We start from the raw sequence: 12990 nt of genomic DNA, 5'->3' as shown, positions 1-12990 counted from the left end.
CAGATGGGGGCTGGTGGGAGTGGGTGCCCCGCCGGGCCGGGGCCCAGGAGCCGTGCCCATGACCTGGGCGTGGAGCTTCAGGTCGAGGTGGTGGCGGGTGCCGTGCCCAGCCTCAGGAAGGCTGACCTTTCAGGTGTCCCCATGTTCTCCCTGACCCAGGGGAACAGAAGTCCCTTGCAGCCCCGGGAGCTGACAGGAGAAACAAGTCTCTCATTGGAGTTTCTAAAATATTCTCCAAAGACATAAAAATTCTTCTGATCGCCCGGTGGCACTGCGATTGGATTTTCCCAGGCTTGTTCCAGGGGTGGCTGCCTGTCCGCCTGTCCATCCGCTTGGCACGTGGCTGTTGAGCGAGACCTGGAAGAGCAGCCCCAGGGACAGGAGAGAAGGGTGGCCCCTGTCTCTCCATTTCACATTTGTTTTCCTGAACGCGTTTCTTGGCTCCCGCCAGGTCACCTTCCCAGAGGGAGCTGGAGAGAAACTGCTTTTGATCTCCAATGGGACAAACTGCATGGATCTCCCAAGCCCTTTTTTTCTTCTTTTTCCTCCAAGAACGATGATCACTTTCCTTATGAGAATCCTCTTTAAAAAATATTCCTTGGTATTTCCCGCCCCCTCCCAGGATCTATTTTCTTTTGTCCCCATTCCCTTTTTTCCATCATCTGAGTTGCACATATTCTTGGTGACGTCTCCTGGCTGGAGCAATGCTTGGTTCTTCCTGTTGCCGGTAGCCTCCTGGCAGGTGGCTGCTGACCCTGCGGTGGACCGAGGACCAGGGGCCGGCTGGGGGGCGCGGAGGGGGCGGGGCCTGGAGGAAGCGGTGAGCCGAGGCAGGTGAACGTCAAACCTCCACCGACTGGATCTGGTTCATCTGTGCCCGCATCACCTGGATACTGTTGAGGATTTTTTTCTGGTGACCAGCCAGGGTGACCCCAACCCGGAGAATGTCCCTTTGGGAAGAGAAACACACGTGGACATGTGAGGGTGGGGGGACCCCATCCAGGTAGAACCACCTGGGCTATTCCAGGGGTTTCCCACTGGAAAGGGGGAGGGGAGCTGGAGTGAGTGAATGTTAAGATGGGGGAGCAGGGGATTGGGAGTGAGGGCACCTAGGTGCACACGTCTGCTTTGCTGCAGGAGAGCAGAAGGGGCCCTGCATGACCCTGCAACAACTCAGTATCCATTCGTTCACTTTTTATCTCTGTTGATCTTCCTACCACACATCCCAGTTCACAGAAAAAACAGGCTAAGGGGAGTCCTGTGGTTTGCTCAAGGTCACTCAGATGGTCAGTACTGAAATCAGATTGACTATATTCTTTGCAGCCAAAGATGGAGAAACTCTATACAGTCAGCAAAAACAAGACCGGGAGATGACTGTGGCTCAGATCATGAATTCCTTATTCCTTACTTTATTGAAGAAAGTAGGAAAAACCACTAGACCATTCGGGTATGACCTAAATCAAATCCCTTACGATTATACAGTGGAAGTGACAAAATAGATTCAAGGGATTAGATCTGATAGAGTGCCTGAAGAACTATGGATGGAGGTTCATGACATTGTACAGGAGGTGGTGATCAAGACCAACCCCAAGAAAAAGAAATGTAAAAAGGCAAAATGGTTGTCTGAGAAGGCCATACAAATAGCTATGAAAAGAAGAGAAGCGAAAGGCAAAGGAGAAAAGGAAAGATATACCCATTTGAATGCAGAGTTCCAAAGAATAGCAAGGAGAGAAAGAAAGCCTTCCTCAGTGATCAATGCAAAGAAATAGAGGAAAACAACAGAATGGGAAACACTAGAGATCTCTTCAAGAAAATTAGAGATACCAAGGGAAATTTTCATGCAAAGATGGGCACAATAAAGGACAGAAATGGTATGGACCTAACAGAAGCAGAAGATACTAAGAAGAGGGGGCAAGAATACACAGAAGAACTATATAAAAAAGATCTTCATGACCCAGACAATCACGATGGTGTGATCACTCACCTAGAGCCAGACATCCTGGAATGTGAAGTCAGGTGGGCCTTAGGAAGCATCACTGTGAACAAAGCTAGTGGAGGTGATGGAATTCCAGTTGAGCTATTTCAAATCCTGAAAGACGATGCTGTGAAAGTGCTGCACTCAATATGCCAGCAAATTTGGAAAACTCAGCAGTGGCCACAGGACTGGAAAAGGTCAGTTTTCATTCCAATCCCAAAGAAAGGCAATCCCAATGAATGCTCAAACTACCGCACAATTGTACTCATCTCACACACTAGCAAAGTAATTCTCCAAGCCAGGCTTCAGCAATATGTGAACCATGAACTTCCAGATGTTCAAGCTGGTTTTAGAAAAGGCAGAGGAACCAGAGATCAAATTGCCAACATCCCATCGAAAAAGCAAGAGAGTTCCAGAAAAACATCTATTTCTGCTTTATTGACTATGCCAAAGCCTTTGTGTGGATCACAATCAACTGTGGAAAATTCTGAAAGAGATGGGACTACCAGACCACCTGACCCACCTTTTGAGAAACCTATATGCAGGTCAGGAAGCAACAGTTAGAACTGGACATGGACCAATAGACTGGTTCCAAATAGGAAAAGGAGTATGTCAAGGCTGTATATTGTCGCCCTGCTTATTTAACTTATATGCAGAGTACATCATGAGAAATGCTAGACTGGATGAAGCATAAGCTGGAATCAAGATTGCTGGGAGAAATACCAATAACCTCAGATATGCAGTTGACACCACCCTTATGGCAGAAAGTGAAGAACTAAATAGCCTCTTGATGAAAGTGAAAGACGAGAGTGAAAAAGTTGGCTTAAAACTCAACATTCAGAAAACTAAGATTATGGCATCCAGTCCCATCACTTCATGGCAAATAGATGGGGAAACAATGGAAACAGTGACAGACTATTTTTGGGGGATCCAAAATCACTGCAGATGGTGACTGCAGCCATAAAATTAAAAGATGCTTGCTCCTTGGAAGAAAAGTTATGACCAACCTAGACAGCTTATTAAAAAGCACGGACATTACTTTGCCAACAAAGGTCTGTCTAGTCAAAGCTATGGTTTTTCCAGTAGTCATGTATGGATGTGAGAGTTGGGCTATAAAGAAAGCTGAGCGCTGAAGAACTGATGCTTTTGAACTGTGGTGTTGGAGAAGACTTTTGAGAGTCCCTTGGACTGCAAGGAGATCCAACTAGTCCATCCTAAAGGAAATCAGTCCTGAATATTCATTGGAAGGACTGATGCTGAAGCTGAAACTCCCAATACTTTGGCCACCTGATGCAAAGAACTGACTCATTGGAAAAGACCTGATACCAGGAAAGATTGAAGGCAGGAGGAGAAGGGGACAACAGAGGATGAGATGGTTGAATGGCATCACTGACTCAATGGACATGAGTTTGGGTAAACTCCAGGAGATGGTGATGGACAGGGAGGCCTGGTGTGCTGCAGTCTGTGGGGTTGCAAAGACTCGGACATGACTGAGCGACTGAACTGAACTGAAAAGCCAGTGGGTGGCAGGAGACCTGGGTGTTGATAGAATGTGATTTCTGCATTGGCCATCTTGCTCCTTAGTCCCCCATATCCCTGCTGAGACACTGTCTATTCCTCACTCTCCAGAGGCCCCCTGCTTGGCGGGATAGGTGGGGAGGGGGGCTCACAGTAGTGGGTAGAGGTGGCTGGGGCACTTACTCCATCATCATCTGCGACACGACGTCGAAGGAGGTGAAGCCGGCGTTGGCGAAGCTCTCCTTGTACTGCCCCATCTTGATGGCCTCCAGCCACTCGTCCACCGTGTTAAAGCTGGTGTAGTCGGGGATCGTGCGGTCCAGCAACGGCAGGTTGATTCTAGAGGGTGGGGTGGACAGCAAGTATGGTCAGCGCACGTGCTGACCTAGGGGTGAGGGTGAGCATGGGCGTGAGCACAGGTGCAGGCTGCGTGTACCTGCACATGTGCACCCATGTGTGAGAACACAGTGTGTATGCCTGTGACCACTTCTGTGGGAGAGCAGGCGTGAACCCACATAAATGTGCACACGTGTATGCGTGAGTAGGTGAGAGCATGTGTGCAGGCTCAAAGCAGGGGCTATCTGGACAGTCTTGGGAAGCCTCTCGGGGACTGCTGAGAGGTGGACTGCAGCGGTGAGGCGGGGACATGTCTCCATGCTGCTGCTTTGGGGGGGGGGTTTCAGCTGGACTAACTGTGCTGATTTAATCTATCTATCTATCATTATTTATGCCCGGTCTTAGGTGTGGCATGCCAACTCTTTGTTGTGGCAGGTGGGATCTAGTTCCCCGACCAGAGACCAAACCCAGACCTTCTGCACTTGGAAGTGCTGTGTCGTAGCCACTGGACCCCAGGGAAGGCCCATCACTGTGCTGATTACTGGTCCTTTCCTCTCCCAGCGCCCTTCTCTGTCCTGCCCCACCCTGGCTATGCTACAGTAAGCCGATTTTGTGGACTGCATCGCCAACGTCCAGACACAGCTGCTGTGGCTGGTGGGAGTGATTTCCGTGCAGGTGAGGTATGAAGAGACCATCATGAGGCTAAAAGCTCAGAGTGATTTTTATCCAGAGAATCAGGAGTGGCTGAGGCAGGGTTGTGGTGAGGAGGGATGGGCCGCGGCAAACATGGACATCTCCTGGCAGGTGAAGGACTCGGGCCCAGAGAGTCTCTGGACACAGCCCGCCCAGGGCCCTGAGGACATCTGGCCAGACACCCCTCAGACACCCCGCGTGGCTGAGGGTCCTGAAGAGTAAGGATGTGCAGGGCTGGGACCGGCCTGTGGAAGCTGCCCAGGGAGAGCCAGGGTTGGCTGCAGGTCTGATGCAGGGTGCCCTGGGGCCACTGGGCAAAGGGAAGCACCCGGATCATTGAAGCTAACGCCGGTGCACCCGAGCCAGTCTCTGCCATGAGGATGGCAACCCCAGTGTGGGGGCATGCGTGCCTGTGTTTTCTGTGGTATGTGAGTGCTTCTGAATGTGCGTGCTCAGGTACCTATGGTTGTGTGTACGCCTGAGAGCTTGGGAATGAGTGTATCTGTGTGTGTGAGACTGTGAGCATAAGCATGAGTGTTTGTGCCCAAATGTGCGTTCATGTATGTGTGTAGGACTGTGTGTGCGTGTGAGCATGGCTGTGTTGAGGAGGATGCAAATGCAAGTTAGAGCGTCCAGGTTTAAGTGTGAAGCAGGAAACTGAGTGAGGAATAAATCTATTCACAAAGATTCTGAGAACTGGGACGTCCCTAGTGGTCCAGTGGCTAGGACTCCGAGCTCCCAAATGCAGGGGGGCCCTGGGTTCCATCCCTGGTGAGGGAACTAGATCCCCCACATGCCACAACTAAAGATCCTGCAAGCCACAACCAAGACCCAGCACAGCCAAATAAATATTTTACAAAAAGATACTGATAATTTCTTTTAAAACGTGTCCTCTCTGACCACGTTTTAAAAGATGCTTTCTCTACCACCCATCTTGGCTTCCTCCTCCTCCTCATGATAGCCTGTGCTCTGCACTCTGCACTGCAAGGCAGGCAGCCTCCCCCCAAAACCCTAGCACTGTCCTTCCCCGTCTCAATTCAGATATCCCAGGAGGGGGCAGGGCCAGGCAGCGCTGGGGAAAGGGGTGGGGCGGGGGGAGTACCCGGAAGAGAGCGGCGCCACGGCTTTGAGGCTGTTGGGGTTGCGGATCATCTTGTCCAGCGTGTTGACGATCTGGCCGAACTTGGGCCGGTGATTGCGGTCCTTCTGCCAGCAGTCCAGCATGAGCTGGTGCAGCGCGCTCGGGCAGTCCATGGGCGGTGGCAGCCGGTAGTCCTGCTCTATGGCGTTGATAACCTGGGGAGGGGCAGGGAGGGGTTGTGGGGGTGAGGGAAGAGCATCTGCTCTCTGGTCTTGCCCCCAGTGCCTTGCAGGACAGGCTTATTTGGTTGCCATAGCAACCATCTCCACTTCCTGCAGGGAGAGCCAGTATGTGCCTCTGCTGGGTTCCCACCATCTCCGACCTCAGTCTGGCCTGGAAGCTGGGCGTCTGGCTCCCCTTCCACTCAGCACCCAAGATACCCTCTGTCTCAGGGTCCACCAGGCCCACCCTCCTATGAGGAACCCCCCTATGGCTGCTCTGTTAGGGGAAAGGAGCCCAAACACCTTTCCAAGATGTCCTGCCCGCAGGGCCAAATTTGTCTTCCCCAGCTTGACTGTGGGTATCCTCCCTGCTCAAGTATTCATTCCCTGTTCTGCATTGTTGAAAATCAGAATTCCTAGAGGGGGACTTTCAAACACCCCACTACTGAACCTCAGCAACCTTTCTGATCAAATTTTCACTGCTCCCCAACATGAGTCCTCATCATCCCACTTCTGGGCCTTGGCACAGGGTGTTCATTCCACTTGGAATCCTCACCTCTTCGAGTCTCACTACTGTTTGAGTCCCAGCTGTCGGTGTAGACCTCCTGGCTAATCATGCCCATGTCCCCTTTCCTGAGCACCTGTGGGGTTTGACGCCTGCCTTCCTCACTTTACCACCTGACCATGCCTAGCACCTGATAACTCCATCTGGTTCCCCGAATGACTGTCCTGTCCCTCTCATGGGTGGTGAACCGCTGAGGGGCAGACGTGGTCGCCGAGGGTTGGCCACAGGTGGCTGCATCCTGAAGATTTGCTTATTTGGGGATGGGTGGGCCTTTTCTGGGCTTCCCCAGTGGCGCTAGTGGTAATGAACCTGCCTGCCAATGCAGGAAACATAAGAGATGCGGGTTTGATCCTTGGCTCGGGAAGATCCCCTGGAGAAGAGAACGGAACCCCTCTCCAGTATTTTGGAGAGGAGAATTCCCACAGACAGAGGAGCTGGCTGGCTACAGTCCACAGGTTGCAAAGACCTGGACACGAATGAAGCAACTTAGCATGCATGCACAGGCCTTTCCTACTCCTGACCCCCCTGGAGACTCCAGGGTCCTGTGCAGATGTTTGAATCAGCCAACACTGTGCTGGGAGCTGCCCAGACCCAGGATCTCAGAGGCCTTGCTCCTACCCGCTGAAAGTCGGTCAAAAGCCCAGGAGTTCTGGGTCTTCCCCTCCCGCCGGGCTGGCCGGAGAGGCTGCGCCCACTCCTTGCAGACTTACGTCTTGGTTGGTCATGTCCCAGTAGGGCCGCTCCCCGTAGGACATCACCTCCCACATGACGATGCCGTAGCTCCAGACGTCACTGGCCGAGGTGAACTTCCGGTACTGGATGGCCTCTGGGGCCGTCCAGCGGATGGGGATCTTCCCGCCCTGGGGAGCAGAACGGGGAGCGTCAGTGGGTGGGAGGCTGGCCCACATAGCCTCTGCTGGTGAAGCTCCCTACCCTCCGCCCTGCGCTGCACAGTCACGAAGTGCCTTATTGCTTCCCTAGACTCGCCCTGCTGCACTGGACCTGCGGGCGCGTGCCTGTGACCTTCTCTCTGCATGAAGCGCCTTTTCCCACCCTGTCATCTGGTAACCTCCTCCTCATCTTTCAAGTCCCTCTGCACAGCTTTCCCTAAGTCCACAAAGGGTGGCGCATGCTCTTACTCCTATGACTGAGGTCATCAGGAGGCACGTCTCCTGGAGAGTGGTACTCATCTCATTTGCCTGCTTGCCTGCCTCCACTTCCCTGGTGGCTCAGATGGTAAAGAATCTGCCTGCAATGCTGGAGACCTGGGTTTGATTCCTGGGTCAGGAAGCTTCCCCTGAAGAAGGGGATGGCAACCCACTCCAGTATTCTTGCTTGGAGAGCCCCACTGGTGGGCTACAGTCCATGGGGTCGCAAAGAAGCAGACACGACTGAGCGACTAACACTTTCATTTCACTTTTTCACTGCTTCTACTTGAACTACCTCTGAGATCTTCGAGGGCAAGTACTGTCTTATTCCTTTCTGTTTAAAACTCTTCAACAGGGCCTTCCCTGGTGGTCCAGTGGTTAAGAATTCGTCTTTCCAATGCAGGGGACGTGGGTTTGATCTCTGGCTGAGGAACTAGGATCCCACATGCCATGGGGCAACTAGGCCCATCCGCGGCAATTACTGAGCCAATGCTCTGGAGCTGCAACTAGAGAAGCCGCAATTGCATGCCTCAGTGAAGACCCAGCACAGCCAAAAAACAAAACAACCACCCCCCACCCCACCCTGTCTCCCTGCAACTCTTCAACAACCCTAACAGCTTTCAGGAGAGAGTCCTGAGCTTGGGCAATCAAGGGTCTCCGAGATGTGGCCCTGCCTACCTCTCTAGCATGGTTGCCCACCACTTTCCCCAACAGCCTGTGTGCCCATCACACCTGCCCGTGAGAATACAGCATCTGACAAACTTTTATTGGCACTTGGCTTTCAGCTCAGCTATCATTCCCTCTTGGTAAGCCTTCCTCTGCCTCCTAAGCCTGGGGTCTGACTCTGCCCCATCGCTTGGTGCTCTGCACACCTGTGCCCACCAGCCTGTGAGCTCCAAGAGGGCAGAAAATGGGGTTTACGTCTCTACCTCTCCAGGGCTTATAACAGCGCTTGGCATGAGCAAGTGTCGGTGGGAACGTGTTGTAGGGGGAGATGGACATCTGCCCTCTTTCCCGGCCCCGCGGCTTCACTGTCTCCTGCCTCTGTCTTACCAGGGCACTGGTGTACGTGGGATCTGAGGTATCGTCCTCCAGAAAGCGTGAGAGCCCGAAGTCAGACACCTTGCAGACCAGGTTGCTGTTGACGAGGATGTTGCGGGCTGCCAGGTCGCGGTGGACGTAGTTCATGTCGGCCAGGTACTTCATGCCGGCCGCGATGCCCCGCAGCATGCCCACCAGCTGGATGACTGTGAACTGCCCATCATTTTGCTTTGGGAGAAGTGCAGAAAACACAGAGTGAATGGAAGCGTGTGCGTCAGATCTCTGGAGCGTTCTCACAGAGGGACACCAGACCGGGACCTGTTGCCCTGGCCTGGGCTCCCTGTGGAAAGGACTCAGATGCTCAGGGCCTTAGAAAGGCCCAGAGGAGGCTGGTTTCAGTGTGGTGGAGAGAATATGGACTCTGGGGCTGGTTGGATTCTGGCTTTACCCCTTGCTGGCTGTGCAACTTTGGACATGTGACTTAACCTCTCAGAGTCTTGAAAGTCAAAGTCGCTCAGTCGTGTCTGACTCTTCGCAACCCCATGGACTATACAGTCCATGGAATTATCCAGGCCAAAATACCAGGCCTTTCCCTTCTCCAGGGGCTCTTCCCAACCGACTGGTCAAACCCAGGTCTCCTGCATTGCAGGCAGATTCTTTACCAGCTGAGCTACCTGGGAAGCCCCTGTTTCCTCAACTGTGTGTTAAATGGGAATAAGTAATGCCCACCTTCTAGGGCACTCAGTGTTCAACGAGAAGGTGCATGGAAGGCTCCTGGCACATACGAGGTGCTTAGTAAATGTTTGTTAAATAGCAAGTAGTTCAATGGCATACTTCTTTACAAATTTTTTTTTTATTGCGGTATAACTGACTTACAATGTTGTGTTAGTTCTAGGTGTACACCAAAGTGAATCAGTTATACATACGCCCACTCTTTTTTTAGATTCTTTCCCCATTTAGGTCATTACAAAGTACTGAGAAGAATTCCCCGTGCTATAGAGTCGGTCCTCATTAGTTATGAGTGTGTGTGTATGTGTGTGTATATATATATGTTGTTGTTCAGTTGCTAAGCCCTGTCTGACTCTTTCTGATCCCATGGACTGCAGCATGCCAGGCCTACCTGTCCCTCACTGCCTTCCAGAGTTTACCCAAGTTCAGGTATATTGAGTCGGTGATGCCATCTAACAATCTCATCCTCTGGTGCCCTCTTCTCCTTTTGCCTTCAATCTTTCCCAGCATCTGACTCACTGGAGGAGACCCTGGTGCTGGGGAAGATTCTGTTTATAGTAGTATGTATGTGTCACTTCCCATCTTCCAGTTTCCCCTCTCCTTCCGATGGCACACTCCTGACTCCTAGTCAGTGCTCTTTGTCTAGCTGGTTGCCTGTGACCTCTCGGGGGGCCTAGGAACTTTTCTCTGTTGACTTGTGCTCCAAACTCTCTCCCTGTACAGCTGTGGGGAAATCCAAACCTGGTGAAAACTCTGGACTAAGGGTCAGGAGACCTGGTTCCAGGCCTGGCTCTCATCTCGAGCCTCTGGGTAACCTTGGGCACACTCTACTTCTCTTAGAGCCTCAGTTTTTCTCTTGGGCGTAAAGAGAAGGCTGGCTAAGTGCTTGGAGGGAACAGATTTCAGGTTGTATGCCAACTGATCAACTGGCTGTGGTTTCCCCGATAGAGAAGGATTCTGAGATTGCATCTGGGTTTAGTGGGAGAGAGTCTGGGATTTATTAGCAATGCCTGTTGTGGGCTCAATCCCTCTATCCCTGGGTCAGGAAGGTTCCCTGGAGGAGGGCATGGCAACCCACTCCAGTATTCTTGCCCGGAGAATCCCATGGACAGAGGAGCCTGGACAGCCACAGTCCATAGGGTCGCAAAGAGTCAGATACAACAAGTGACTTGGCATGCATGCACGCCGTGGGTAAAGGAATAGAAAGTGGCAGCCAGCAAGCCACTCTTGACCATGATCCTTCCAAGACCTTTCAGGCTCTGACAACATAAAGCTGTGTTTGTTCACTGCTCCTCTTCCTGCCCCACCGCTCTTGGCTTTCCCTACCCGGAGGAAGGAGTCGAGGGAGCCGTTTTCCATGAACTCAGTGATGATCATCACAGGTGTGCTCTTGGTGACCACGCCCTCCAGGTGGATGACGTTGGGATGGTCGAACTGGCCCATGATGGAGGCCTCGCTTAGAAAGTCCCGGCGCTGCTTCTCGGTGTAGCCCGACTTGAGGGTCTTGATGGCCACGAAGATCTCTCTCTTGCCCGGCAGCTTCAGGTGGCCGCTGCATACCTCACCAAACTCCCCTGGGACAGACGCACCGAAAGAGGCAGGATGTCACTCGGCAGGTGGACGCGCCCTCCCTCTTCCCTGTCACCTCTGCCCCTGGGGGCTGCAGGAGCCTTTTCCTCCTCCACGCTCAGTTAATCCTAGCAGACACAGAATCCCTTTAGAGAATGCAAGGGCCCCAAAGAGTCTCAGCCACCTTCAGGAGGAAGAGTAAACCCTTTGTGGCCAACCTGTGGTGTTTGGCTGGGCGAGGGGTGAGGATGCAGGGGGACCTGGCGAGATGGAGCGAGGGACCTGGGATGAATGGCAGGAAGGACAAAGCATTAGACAGAGTCCAGAGTACCGGGTCCCAGAACTAGCTCGGCCTCTGATGTGAACAAGCTCCTTCCCTGGACCTGTTTCCTCATGTGATGATGAGGTAGTTTTACTGGACATCTTTGGGAGCCCATGCACCTTGGATATTCTGAGTCTTCAGGCCTTGGAGGGTCCTCTAGGCATCCTACCCTCCACCCCAGGAGTACACACTGGGGTGGTTCCCCCCCACCCATGGCTGAGGCCATGGTACTTGTGAGGGTACCAGTCACCTACCTGCTCCGATCACCTGCTCAATTTTGACACAGGAGATGTCAATTTCCTTGGCAAACTCCCGCACTGCCTCATTGGGGTCTTCGTAGGTGAAGGGGTCGATGTAGATCTTCATGCCTGGGGTCACTGGGAGAGAAGGTCAGGTTCAGTCACATGCACAGACTCAAGAGGTGGACAGATGGAAAAGTGTGAACCAGTCCCTCTGTGGGGGGAAGAACTCTCCCACAGGGCCCCAGTAAGAGCTGGGCAACCCCCTGCACTGTCACTTGACCTCTCTGGGTCTCGGTGAGCAGGTGGGTACTGAGCTAAGTAGAAGGGTGAGGGGAACAGAAAGGTCAGAGGGTTAGCAAATAGGTTCTCATTTTTGTTCCAACTGTAATTGATTAACAAGGGCTTCCTCCAGCAGCCAAAAGACTGTGGGGATTGATTAACAATGTCTGTCCGAGCGTGGGCATGAAAGGATAGATAGGCTTGTCACTCTTGTGATAGAGAATCAGGGGGTGCAAAGTAAAGGAAGAAGAAGACAAGAAAGGAGCAGAGGGAATTGGAACAAAAATACAGAAAGAGCAGGCAACAGACCGTGTTCTTGGTCTTTTGCTAAGGAGAGCTCCCTGCTTTTCAAGGCCTAATTCAAGCCTTCTCTCCGCTCAGGAGACTTTTTGGCTGTCTCAGGCATCCCAGGCACTGGAGGGGCTGCCTCACAAGCATCTGAGTACCCACAGCTCCTAGGCCCACCTCCCGGGTCCCTCTGCTAGCCAAGTCTCAAACTTTTCTGGATCTCATATTCCTTGGTGATCAGCAGGAGGCTGGATACGGGGCATATGAGTTTAATTGCTGATCTGATACGGATTTTTATTTTTGATGCAGAAAGGAAGATGGTAACTTGGATACTAAAGACCCAAATCTGACCTCAGTAGTGAGTCAGCAACGTGCTTTGGAGGAAGGGAAAGACGATCCCCCGTTCCTCCTCCCAAAGGACTGGTCTTCCACTTCCCAGACCATCTGGCTCTCACCCAGCCGGGGCCTGCCTCTGGGTCCCCAGCTCCCTGCCCGCATCCTCCCCCTGCTCCAGGAGCTGTGACTTTGGGGGCAGCAGCTCGAGGAATTGGGTGCTGGAGTCCCTGGACCGTAGCAAGGCTTGGCAAGTTGGTGAGTGGGGCCACAACCCTGCTCAGCTGCGTGACCTTGGACTTGTTAGCTGACCACTCTCCGCCTCTAGTTTCAGACATTCCAGTCGTCTAAGAGCTGGAACCTCTAACACAGGGGTTGGCAAAATGGCCCACTGCCCGTTTTGTAATAAAGTGTCATAAATAAAGTTTTATTGGAACACAGCCACACACATTCCTTTGTCTGTGACTGCTTTCACGTTCCTGTGGCTGAGTTGATCAGTTACAACAGAGACCATAAGGCCTGCAAAACCTAAAATATTTACTGTCTGACCCTTTACAGAAAAGCTTGCCAACCACTGCTCTAACACATTAGTTTTATTTTGTATTATTTATGTGGGTGTCTGTCTAGCCCTTTAGGTCAAGGTTTTCTTA

General features: G+C 52.3%; 1 protein-coding gene across 2 annotated transcripts in view; it reads right to left on the bottom strand.

The window, feature by feature from the left end:
- Positions 1 to 745: 745 nt before the first annotated feature.
- The window catches only part of EPHB2 (EPH receptor B2), a 212060-nt gene continuing 199815 nt past the window's right edge, over positions 746 to 12990 (bottom strand). For both annotated transcript variants that reach the window (XM_070458892.1, XM_070458893.1), the window contains exons 10-16: positions 11453 to 11575; positions 10634 to 10881; positions 8591 to 8806; positions 7100 to 7249; positions 5625 to 5818; positions 3677 to 3832; positions 746 to 950 (exon numbers count right to left, since the gene is read on the bottom strand). In XM_070458892.1, the coding sequence (XP_070314993.1) occupies positions 842 to 950; positions 3677 to 3832; positions 5625 to 5818; positions 7100 to 7249; positions 8591 to 8806; positions 10634 to 10881; positions 11453 to 11575 (1196 nt within the window). In that variant the 3' untranslated portion in view covers positions 746 to 841. The remainder of the gene's footprint in view (positions 951 to 3676; positions 3833 to 5624; positions 5819 to 7099; positions 7250 to 8590; positions 8807 to 10633; positions 10882 to 11452; positions 11576 to 12990) is intronic.

Source organism: Odocoileus virginianus, chromosome 30 (genome assembly GCF_023699985.2).
Source record: "Odocoileus virginianus isolate 20LAN1187 ecotype Illinois chromosome 30, Ovbor_1.2, whole genome shotgun sequence".
Taxonomy (NCBI): Eukaryota; Metazoa; Chordata; class Mammalia; order Artiodactyla; family Cervidae; genus Odocoileus; species Odocoileus virginianus.
Note: the sequence above shows the minus strand (reverse complement) of the source record. Positions and strands in the feature narration are given on the sequence as shown.